This window comes from Falco rusticolus, chromosome 5 (genome assembly GCF_015220075.1).
Source record: "Falco rusticolus isolate bFalRus1 chromosome 5, bFalRus1.pri, whole genome shotgun sequence".
NCBI classification, from domain to species: domain Eukaryota; kingdom Metazoa; phylum Chordata; class Aves; order Falconiformes; family Falconidae; genus Falco; species Falco rusticolus.
The window spans coordinates 66039086-66051223 of record NC_051191.1 but is presented as its reverse complement, the minus strand read 5'-3'; the positions used below and the strand labels follow the sequence as shown (position 1 = coordinate 66051223).

General features: G+C 36.1%; 1 protein-coding gene across 5 annotated transcripts in view; it reads left to right on the top strand.

Annotated features, from left to right (window-relative positions):
• The window catches only part of DNM1L (dynamin 1 like), a 39285-nt gene that overhangs the window by 17291 nt on the left and 9856 nt on the right, over positions 1 to 12138 (top strand). For 3 of the 5 annotated variants that reach the window (XM_037390279.1, XM_037390282.1, XM_037390283.1), the window contains 11 exons: positions 1635 to 1681; positions 2788 to 2859; positions 3418 to 3504; positions 4306 to 4468; positions 6435 to 6555; positions 7164 to 7295; positions 7596 to 7802; positions 8000 to 8120; positions 9481 to 9636; positions 9745 to 9834; positions 10800 to 10892. In XM_037390279.1, coding sequence (XP_037246176.1) covers positions 1635 to 1681; positions 2788 to 2859; positions 3418 to 3504; positions 4306 to 4468; positions 6435 to 6555; positions 7164 to 7295; positions 7596 to 7802; positions 8000 to 8120; positions 9481 to 9636; positions 9745 to 9834; positions 10800 to 10892 — 1289 coding nt within the window. Of the gene's footprint in view, positions 1 to 429; positions 469 to 1634; positions 1682 to 2787; positions 2860 to 3417; positions 3505 to 4305; positions 4469 to 6434; positions 6556 to 7163; positions 7296 to 7595; positions 7803 to 7999; positions 8121 to 9480; positions 9637 to 9744; positions 9835 to 10799; positions 10893 to 12138 lie in introns of all 5 variants that reach the window. The other 2 variants (XM_037390278.1, XM_037390281.1) reach the window with 1 other exon arrangement.

Below are 12138 nucleotides of genomic sequence, written 5' to 3'. Positions count from 1 at the left end.
CTTCCAGTGACATTAAAAAGGTTTCTTTACTCTTACTTGCTCTTGCCATGAGTAAATGATGAGAAACATACATTGCCAAAGAAGTTCAGCTTTGCAGAACTTGATGGTGCTGTTTTCTGTGTGCTCAGATAAAAATATTGTGAGCTGTTGGAATTAGATGAACAGCAGTAATAAAGTCATCATGAAGTAAACTTAGTTGTATAGAATATCTGATTAGTATGCATCATTTATCAGTGTTTAGTTAAGGTCTTATATCTGTGCATATTGTTAATGTTATACATTCTCATCAATAGTAGAATAGCATGCACATCTGTCTGCATGCATTTGTGATCTTTGTAGTATGTCTGGTACTGAAAGTTAATGAAATGCTATATTAAATATGATTACAAATTTTAAACATCATTCAATGCTGTTTCTCTTTAACTGCAGACCCTGCTACATGGAAAAATCCAAGACACCTTTCTAAAGGTTGCCTTTATCCACTTGCTTTTTCTCCCTACGCATAAAGTGCATGCTTACATACACTAGCCACGTACATTTCATGCCACTTTATGGCTGAATACACTTTTACTTTTACACTTTGGCTACTGTGTTGATTGATTATTTTGCTGAGCCTTGTTGTCTGGTTGATTTTTAGTTTTCTGACCTTGTTTGCATTAGAATGAGATGATTTTTGCTTTTCTTCTGTGCCGCTGCTGCCTCATAGAATTTCCTGCACTTTTAATTCCCAAATCCTTTAAAAAAATCTCTATTGATCTTGGATTTCAACTTGAGTGGAAAAAATGTTTTGAAAGATTACTTGATTTTAGGTAAGCAGTTGTTTGTCATATGTCCAGATTTCTTGTAGACTATTCTTCTAGAGCAGATTGCTGTATCGGGGAGCAGAGGGGAAATGACCACAAACTAAAAATTTGAAATTGACTTTATCGCTAATACTTGGAAACCTAGTTGTCTAGGTGTGAGTATCTCACAATGTGACTCAGACTGCTGTCTGCACGATGAAGCAGGAATTGACTGAACCTCCTTTGCTGTTTCTGGGACTGCTCTTGAATAGCCCCCAAGTAATTCCAGACGTTAGTGGTGGCTGACAAGAATTAAGATGTTTGGTCCTTGACAGATTTGGGAAGAGACATGTTCTCCTAAGACTTCATGGTTATGCAGAATTCTTACATATTTTCTGTTTGCTTGGTTTTGGTTTTACAGGTTTTTCTAACTTTTTCTTTCAGCTGTAATTTGATCTCACTTGCATGGTAAAAGAAAAGATGCTAAAAGGTGGTATTATTTTCAGGTTTTTAAAACTATTGCTAATAACTCTTTTGTTTTCTGTTGCAAGCTGATATTTAATGGACTAGACCATTTCTGAAAAATGGTAGGATAACTAATTGGCTCAGTCACAATTAGGACCTTGTGTAAGAAAGACAAATTGAAGAGTCATGAGATGCAGTGTTTAAATAAGAAGAATCATAAATACATTTGTACTGAGCTATTTAACATCTAATGGTAGAAAGCAGACTAATTTTTTTCTTGCTGCTTGGAAAAAAGCATAACATTGTAGTTTTCAACAAACAGGCTCTCAGAAAAATGTCATTAAAACATCTGCTTCTTCTCCTCACCTATCAACTCTTTGTTTTCAGAGATAGATGCTGAAGAGTGGGGTAAATTTCTTCACACCAAAAATAAGGTATGTTTACTCTGATAATTGAGTAGCATTGTCATAAATACACTATCATGTATATACTTAATTCTGTATCTCTTCCCTTGACTTTCTCAAAAAGGAGATTATTCTGTCTGCTATACTATATGCCAATATTGAGGATTTTCTGCTTTGGTTTTTGTGAGTAGAAAACTTCTGAAAACCTTCTTAAACTCAACACAAAGTTTATCAATGGTTGTTGTGTGGGGCATTGATTCTGCTGAGTTATTTATCTTAATCCTTTTTATGTCAATTTGTTCGTTATTGTGTGTGTGTGCGTGCGTGCATTGGTGAAATTAGAATGGACATTGCAAAGGCAAGGAAGTGTATAATCGCAAGTTGTTTCAGTCCACTGAAGAATTGGCTACTTCAGAAACTTATAAAGCTGTGAAAAGGAAGGAAGAGCCTAATGCGCATCAGCGGCAAGAAGCAGAAACTCAGATGACCTAGGACTTCAATAAGAGAGTCAAAGTTTAGTTCTTTGCTTGAAGAAAGTAATCTTTTTGTTGGCAGATGAATTACTTAAGTGTTTGTTACTTTAAACTGATTTCCTCACCTGGGCAGTGCTAGAAATTGAAAGAGATCTAGAGACAAATGCAGAGGGAACTTGCGCAAGGGTAGCTCTGTGCCAGGTCATTTTGGATTGGTGGAAGGATAACAGTTTGGACAAGAGTGGAAAAATTTTGAAATGAAACTGTTCTTGTTCTTCTTCCTCTCTGAGATGAGAAGAGGTTCAGGCTACATGTTTATTAACTTCAAAGGATAGCAGCTAGATTAGAAATGGAATTGCTTGAGATTCTCTTTAGGTGAACATTATTTTATACTTTTGTCTGTTGTTGTTGGGGTAATAAATGTTAATAACTACCATTGATCAATAGATTAAATACCAAGATTCCAATTTCTGCAATTTTTAGCACTGATGATTGTTGCTAGCATTAGCTTAAGGGCGAATAGTCATTCTTAGTTTTTCTTGCCTTCTGTATACTTAGTTACAGAGTTTTTCACTGTCACTTGGAGAACAGAGCATTATTTTGCAATTAGGTAGGTGGATGCTGTCCTTGATTTTTAAACAATTTTTTTCTTCTGTATTTCAGATTTATACAGATTTTGATGAGATTCGTCAGGAAATAGAAAATGAAACTGAGAGGATTTCAGGAAATAATAAGGTAAATGTTGGACTGTTCATCTTTCTCTTGGTATAGATTCTCTGCTGCTTAAAACTTTCTTAAACAATGTTGACAGAAGTGAAAAGCATTGAAGTATTCTAATGAAGAACACAATGCTGCTTGCTATCTTGAGATTTTTTTTCGTTGTTCATTGGATAAATTACTTCAGCTAAAGAAAATGCAGAGAATTGCTGTTGGTTTAGTTCAAAGCTTCTGTAATAATAGTGCAAAACATAAAATTTGAGCTAAACTTGCTTCCATTTTTCCACAAACATGGCTTTATCTGTAATTGTAAAATCAAGTATTCTGTTCTTACATGTCTATATAATCACTGAAATAGAGAAGATTTTATACATTATACTGAGGGAGGGCTTCTTCCAAAGACAAAGGAATTGATTGACAGATGTGGCTGGCATTTGTTTTCCTTATCATGTAGTTTTAAGGTGTATGATGGAAGAAAGTTTTTCTAGTATGACACTACAGCTTTTGGTTTTCTGAAGGGTGCATTTAAATAATCCAGTACAGTGATTAATTTTTATTATTAATATATATTTCTAGGGGATCAGTCCTGAACCTATTCATCTTAAGATTTTTTCATCTAATGTTGTAAATCTGACTCTTGTGGATTTACCTGGAATGACAAAGGTAAGATGCAGAATGCTTTTCTTCTGACTGACTGTGAACAATGTATTTTGAAGCAAGAAGTGTATGCTCACTCTTTGGAATTATTCAATATTGTTAGATAAACAGCCCTCCTCAGGTTTAAGTAGCTGGTTGTATAAATTTGAGATGTCACCATCTTCTGGTGTAAGATTTGGGTTTCTGGTGCTCTTTGCTGTTTTAAGAGGTAGCTTTGCTTAAGTTCTTCCTCTTTCTATATACAGCTGAGGGACTGGAAGCATTGTGTGGGCTGCATGTTCCTTTTTTTAATCGAAGAGGTAGAAATTGAAGTTTCAAAGTTGTACTTGCAGATAGATGGGTAGTTGGCAAGGTTGAAGATGTTTCCCCCATTGCTTCTCCAGAAGTTGCTACGTGTATTTTATGTAAGAAGTTGTATAAAGTAAGATACAGTAGAAGAAATGTTCAAGTCCTGTTTGATCAGGTTTTATACTGAATGATTTTCTGCAGCACGAAGATGACAAAATGATATCTTTCCCTGCCTGTGCACACGTATGCACCCTACTCTACCAGTTGTTCAGGTGGATCTCGGATACCACGCTGCCTTGACAACAATATCAAATAATTTGAATTGATTATTATTTCTATGAGGTTTTAGTTCTTACACCTTGTAAGATATTTCTTTTCTTTCCTGTTTGTTTGTGAAGGGGGAAGGAAAGGACTGGAAAACTATCTTATACTGTGTTATAGGGTATGAACTTTCAATGGGTGGTCTCACACGGGCATAAATGTACAATTTTGAACAGTTCTACATTATTTTTTCTCTAGGTGCCTGTTGGTGATCAGCCTAAGGACATTGAACTCCAAATAAGAGAGCTAATCCTTCAATTCATCAGCAACCCAAATTCAATTATTCTGGCAGTCACAGCTGCTAACACGGACATGGCCACTTCAGAAGCACTTAAAGTTGCACGGGAGGTGGATCCAGATGGTAAGCAGCAGAAAATCTGGATCCTGTAATTCAACTCCTAAAATAAACTGAAGTCATTTGGGCAAAAAGTAGTAAGGAAAACACATGTCACTGCATTTCTTAGAAAATACATTTATATTTGCTTAAAGACTTCCTGTTGCAGTTTCTGTAACTCAGAGAATGTTGTGATGAATTAATACCTAATAGATTTCTGGCTTATGAACAGGCCAAATACCTATTTTAGTAGTCATAGGTGCCGTTTCTGTTTCCAGAGCATTAAAATGGCATAAAATGGGGGAGGTTGAGATTTTTAGTAGTTTACATTAATCTGTTAGGATGGCTTCATGCTTTGTTGTCCCATGTTGGTTGTTTCTTTTAGTAGAGGAAATACACCATCCTGCAGCTAGTAATTGACTGTCTAGCTGTTAGTTTAAGTGACTGCTTCTAAGAATAAAATCAATATATACTGTCAGTATCCATTTTTGTGTCCTGCATTTATGTGATGGGACTGATTTGATTTAATCTAAAAAGAGGATTATGGTTTTGTATTTACTTTATGACTTTGAAACAGATCTGAAGCTACTGGTTGCATGCTTCTTTTTTATGCAAAGTGCTGTTGGTATCATTGACTAATAAATGGCACTGTGTGATTTGAAATGATATGGAAGAGTATACTTAGAAAATAGGGATACTGAAATTAGGCTAAAATTTAGTGTTGGCATGCTTTACCCTCCCATCTTTCTTCCCATGAAGTATAACATTTCTTGATTTGTTTCCAGACTCTGGTCTGTCTGCGTAAGCCTTTATGGGTTCCATAGCCCCATAACCTTAAGGGAGAACCTCTTCAGGCAGGATTCTTGGTCCAGTTGTCCTGGTTCAAGGCAGCAGACCCTTTCCTTGTAATTTGCCCCTATAAAAATGATGAGCTGTGACTCTTGGATCACTTTTCAAAATTCTAAACCTTAAGGGTCTGGAGTGGCAGCTCATATTGCAGGTTCTGTAGGAATAATGGTATGTAATGAGAACTTGAAGTACTAAAGGTAGACTCTCTGACTTGCATTCATCTGAAAGTTTCAGGACCTGAAAACCTGCTGATTTTACTGAGGTAATTTTTAGACTCAGTAGTTTGTTTTTTTTTTTACAGAGGTAATTTTTAGACTGGTTTATTTTTAGACTCAGTGTGTTATATTTTTAAAGAAAAAGTTCTTGCCACTTTTTTTTCAGACCCAAGAACCTGGAAAATATTAAGGTCTCGGACAAATCCTGTGCATGTTAGCTTACTTGTTTAGGTGTGCAATATTTACAGATTTAATGAATTTAGGTCACTTTGTCCTTCACAGTGTCCAGTATAAAGTTTAGTTTGAATTCAGAAAACATTCAGTCACATATTGAATAAAAGTATGTTTCATTAGCAAAATTGAATCCCCTAAAGCTTTTTCAGTGGATGGATTTCAAGCTATTCAGTCTCCTGGGGCATTCAGCTATGTATTTGATGCACTGTGCTGGAAGTGGGCCTGTTGCCTTCTTTAGCAGCTTCTCCCGTGGGTAGTGGTATTTCAAATGCAGTTGGAAACAGATTGCCATTATGTCTGGTCCTGCATACATGCTAGAAATATGTTCAGTCCACTCACACTTGTGAGTCCCCTGCCTGCCTTACTGAGTACTTGTGGAGGAGACTAGGTAATGCCTCTAACCTCACGTAGTATGCAAAAGTGTTTGTTGTACTGAGTAATGGCTCCTTTCAAACTGCATGGTGCCTGAACCTTTTCCTTTAGCCAGATCTGGGGGAGGAGCAGTACCAGCCAAATACTTACACTCCTGTTAATAAGGGACTGCAGATATACTAATAGAACATGTTCTTGTGCTGGTCTTTGCTGGTTTGCAGTGTCAAACTTCATGCAGCTGTCTGAAGAACTTTTTGAATGATGAGTTTTAGCTACCCTGGTCGAGACAAAACATCCCTGTGAGTGAGTTTTCCTTTTGGTAGGTCGAAGAACCCTAGCTGTTATCACAAAACTGGATCTCATGGATGCTGGCACTGATGCTATGGATGTGCTTATGGGAAGAGTGATTCCAGTCAAACTTGGCATCATTGGAGTAGTGAACAGGTTTGTCTGTGCACATTGATGCTATTTTCAAAACTTAATGTGAGGTAATGCTTTTGGCTTTTTTACCCATGAATATGTTTTTTTAAGAATAAGGTGACGATGTTGAAATTAACTTCTGAGTAAATGAGAAGCTTGTTGCTCACTTCTCAAAATCCTGTCCTTCCACTCAACCAACTGCTAATTTAGAAAGGAGTAGGGACACTTCTGGAAGTGCACTTCTTTCTGCTCTTATTTTTGAGCTTGAGGGATGCCTGTGGTCAGCTGTTAATATTAGCACTGATCCGCTACAGATCTTGTTTATGTTAGGCCTAACTGCAAATGGCTGTAGTACCTGTAGTACTGTTCATTTTATTTTTGCATTAGCCAGGTCAAATCTCATGTAGTTTTGATAAAAAGGTGTTGCTTAGTCTGTGTACAGCTGCTGTTCATACTGATTTGTTGACTATGCTGCACAGAACAACAAATAAACCCCTTTATTGTCTGAGGAAGATGTTAGGTGTGTAAAGCAAAAACCAGCTGTTAGATGTCCTGTCCAGAAAAGCAGAAGTGTAATTTTATTTTTACTTTGCATCTGTTAACTAGTGTGTAACTCTGCCTTTTAACTTCAGGAGTCAGTTGGATATTAATAATAAGAAGAGTGTGGCTGATTCCATTCGTGACGAGTATGGTTTTCTTCAAAAGAAGTATCCTTCCTTAGCCAATCGAAATGGAACCAAGTACCTTGCTAGAACATTGAACAGGTATTACGTATTAAGTAAAAGAAAATAAATGTGAGCTTTTAAAGATACTTTAAGCTATAAATTGGTGTTAGAAATATGTGTAAGCATCTATTTTTACCTTGCCTTTCTCTTTTGGTGATGTGCAGTGATACATTAAGGAAAACTCTGTTTGGTTCCAAATTCAGTTTCTGAATTTGCTGTTATTTTCCTGAGTAAATGTTTTCCTTTGGTGATTATTTTCTGTCTTTTCTCTGTTTTGCTGGAGATGATAAAGATGAAACTTTTTCTCCTTTCTAATGAGGGACTGTTCTCTATTTTTAGACTACTGATGCATCATATCAGGGATTGCTTGCCAGAACTGAAAACCAGAATCAATGTTTTAGCTGCTCAGTACCAGTCTCTACTAAACAGCTATGGGGAACCTGTTGAGGACAAAAGTGCCACCTTATTGCAGCTTATTACCAAATTTGCAACAGAGTATTGTAACACTATTGAAGGAACAGCAAAATACATAGAGACTTCAGAGCTGTAAGTACCAAATGGTTTTCTAGAATACTGACTGAGCAGTTAAGTGACCCAGTGGTTCTTGCAGGCCGTCATTGGCAATAGTACCGCACTGGAACGTAACATACTCAAAAATGTTTGGATACTAGTAACTGTAAAAAAGGTTTGCAATGAGAGCTCTTTTCTTGTTTGCTACTTCAGTTGTTGTTTTATTCTTTTAGGTGCGGTGGAGCCAGAATCTGTTACATTTTTCATGAGACCTTTGGAAGAACTTTAGAATCTGTTGACCCACTGGGTGGCCTTAACACAATTGATATTCTGACTGCCATTAGAAATGCTACTGTGAGTTGGTTTTCTGTATTTCTGTTATTGCTGTATGTTGGATCTGAAGATAAGGTTTCAACAAATTTGTGCTCCTTCAGTCCTGTGTATTAATAACCTCAGCTGAATGAGTTAATATGAAGAGGCTGAATCCTGCTTTTTGGTATTTTAAGTCAAAAAAATTACAATATCCAAATTTGCAGCCATTTTCCTATATGGAATGAGTTTAAGGTGAATGCTTACCTCTCATTACTGTAATTTACAGGCTCAAATAAAGCTCAGGCCCACTTTGGCTGTGCTGAAGCTATTATACATTACAGAAATGGTGATGGAAGACTGCCTCTGCATTTATTTTGCATTAAGCACTTCTCTTAGTTATGGAGACTCAGTATGAGATGCATGGGCTAGGACACATTCAATGTTTTAATCCTGTATAAGGGACGCAACTCTTCAGTAGTTCAGTGTTTACGTGACAGATTTGGTTTCTTGTGAATATGGGAATTGGTGTTGCTAAGAATTAACAGAGGAAGTTCACTTTTAAATTTTGTAGTATATAGAATGTTCACTTCTTAGAGCTTGACTTTGGATGTCAAGCGTGTTAGGTCTGCTTTTGTACTGTGTTCTGTTGGGTGTGGACAGACAGACAGGTTTCTGTAAGACCAGTAATTACTCAAACTTGGAGCACTTTAGGTACTTTGTAGCAATGATGTATGTGCGTGCTATCACCCTTCTGTAAATGTAAAATAGCATTTAGTAACAGGAGAGGTGCCTTGTTTTCATGCGACATTGACGTCTTTGTGTTTCTAAAGCTCATTTGATTTAAAAAATGAAATTTCAGGTAGAAAATGTTTTATCTATAGCTAAGCATTGGTCTATATGGTCATAAATGAAATTATGCCAAACACTGTAATCAATTACACTGTAGTATGGTTATACTGAACAGGAACCCCACCTACCTTGCAGTAAGAGCTGCATGCATAGGACTGTCAAATAATGGTAACTTTTCTCTCAGAAGTTAGGAAGAGAATGTCGTTGCTTTTATAATAAATTTCATTTAAACTCGGATCCACAACCATGAAAAGAATTGTTCATAGTTGTAAGGAGTGACATTAGTAGGTAGAAATCTTCAAGAATTCTATAAGGATGCTGGTTAATTCTTATTTAACAAAGAGTTTGTCTTAAAGGTAACAACTTTCTGTTTTACAGCTTTTATATTTAAATATTCTTGTAACATATTTCTCTATTAAGACCTGTTCTGAGTGTTCTTTTGGGTGTGAGTACTGTGACCTGATTTATTCTGGGCTTCATCAGATACTACTCCTTAGAAATGCATATTGTTTTAATAAACAATTTAGTGGCTTTTTCTCTCCTTTTGAACTAGGGTCCTCGTCCTGCCTTGTTTGTTCCTGAAGTTTCATTTGAATTACTGGTAAAAAGGCAAATCAAACGTTTAGAAGAACCTAGCTTACGCTGTGTGGAGCTGGTTCATGAAGAAATGCAGAGGATTATCCAGCATTGTAGTAATTACAGTACGCAGGTAAAAATGCATGTTTTAGGATTATGTTTGTAATTAATGGGCTTTTTTCCCTGCACTTCCCTAAAAAATTCTGGAAGTCTTATCAGTAAATTTTTGGTTTGTTTTTAGGAATTACTGAGGTTTCCTAAATTGCATGATGCCATAGTTGAAGTAGTAACCTGTCTTCTGCGTAGAAGGCTTCCTGTCACAAATGAAATGGTAATTTTCCATCTACTTGCTGGAAAAAGTGTGTGTTTTCTGGAGTCTCTCTTCATGCTTCTGTTTGCTCTGTAATGTTAAGAACCCAAGTTATTAAAGGAATCAATCTACATGGTTTGAAACTTCTGTATTAGAAGATAGATCCATAAAAATGAAAGGGATGGGGGGAAACCATCTTCAGCTCATTGTCCCCTATTTTCCAATTTCACAAGAAGAGTTTTACCAAAACTGGGATTTAGCATCTCCTGGTCTTTCCAATATAGGTATATTTCCCTCCCTTGTATCAGAAGCTGTGTGTTTACTGTAGAGTTCAGGATGCAAAATTTAATGATGAAAATTAAATTGTAGTCCTTATTCTGTGTGTTTCAGAGATAAAATCAACACAAATGGTGATTTTTCTTGTAATGCCTTTTATATAGTGAGAAGTAAAAATTCAATTTCTGTCTTCAAGTAAATTTATTTTAATATAAAAGTCTGCTTTGGGCTACTTATTTGGGGGGAAACAAAGTGTTTCAGTTATTGACTGCATATGTTTTATGTGAAAAGCAAAAATTGTTCCGTACATTCACTATCCCCCATAGAGAGCCATTCCTCACTGGTTCAGATGTTGTATGTGGCTTGTGGCTGAAGGTTGACTGTATAGCTCACTTCATTACTATACAGCTTATGCTCATTACATTGCTGAGTTTTGTTTATTTATGGCTGGAAAGCAGTTAGCTTAATCAGGCTAACAAGTTAAACTGATGTAACATCCAAAACTGTTGAAGGTCTTAATGTATTACAGTGAGTGAATGAACTGCATTCTTGCCCTCTGGATCAGAATTTTAATGTCTTTGGGGCAGTAAGAATGGTCCTTTTTTTTATGGACAGTTAAACTATGCTTTCTAGCTTCGTAGGTCATTGCTTTTCACTAGTATTAGATTTACTCACTGAATTTTTGAACTGTGAATGACATTGCATTGCAGGTTCATAATCTAGTGGCCATTGAATTAGCTTATATCAATACCAAACATCCAGACTTTGCTGATGCCTGTGGTTTAATGAATAACAACATAGAGGTAAGAAAGCCCATTCTCCTAGAAGTCTTTTGACTCCTTTAGGTAAGAGCCTAAATAATTGGTAAAAGAACAGATGCTTCATTTTCTTTCACTGAAGCACGGATCTACATTTTGAAGTATAAAACTGTGGTATATTAAAAATATGGTCTATACTCTTAGCATGTGATCTGTTGATTTCTTAGATTTATATTGCATATGATTTTCACGGACAGTGGTTGATATTTCACTGAAAACAGTTGTGCCTGTATTTCTGTCTGGAAGATAAGATGAGCACCTAACTGAGTATTGGCTAATGAAATGAAATTTTCAGAAGAGAAACTAGATAGTTGTGAAATACTCTTTAATGTTCAAGTAACTACATTTTGTCTCTGACAATGTATCAATAGCTATAATGTTCCTCTCTTTTATGAAAGGATAATACAAGTATTGTTTTCTCTGTTGAGGTCCTAATTTTTGCTTCCCTTTGGCATTGTTCCTGAGTCTCTGTGTTACCACGCTTCCATCTCCTTAAGACAGTTTTCTCCATCATTCCCATAAGTCTTTTACAATTTCAGTAGTTTTCCTGATTTTCAAGCCCAGCTTTGATTGATAATACTTGTTGCTGTCATTGTCCTAGAGAAGCAGTTGTTCTACAACTGATCTGCTCAGTTCTTTCTTGCAGTCTGATTTTGTTGTAGTACTTCGTCCATCTGGCTAAGAGTTCGCTAAGAGTTCTTGTGTTCCCCTGCTTGTCCAGTATTCTTTCATAGTAATGTTCTTTTTTTGAATGCTTACGTTATCATTTCTGCTCTTTAGTTTTAACCTTCTACTTTCTTCTATACGCAAAATTTGTGTTGACTGGGTATGCAATTGAATTTGCCTTGGTAGACTGCTCTTGAATCTAGTTCAGAAACAATGTGTGTGTGACTGCCGTGACTAAAAAAAATAGGACTTTGTGAAGTTGAACATACGTGATTATTGTATTACTGAGTGTTACTTAAACTAGTTCTTTCCCAATATTTTCCTAAACAGGACATTGAAATTTTTGAAGAAACAAAGCAAGTAAAAAACATCTTATGCTTATTCAGTGGACAATTCTTAATTTCAAGAAAAAAATCAGATCTTTGTCCTGATTGCTTTCAATTCTAGTTTGCTATAAAGTGAATTCTGCCGCCTCCTTCTCCCTTTTGGACCAGTCATGGTTAACTGTGCTGGCCACAGAATCAAATCCTTTTAGGTTACTTCAAAGATTTAAAGCTTAATGAAG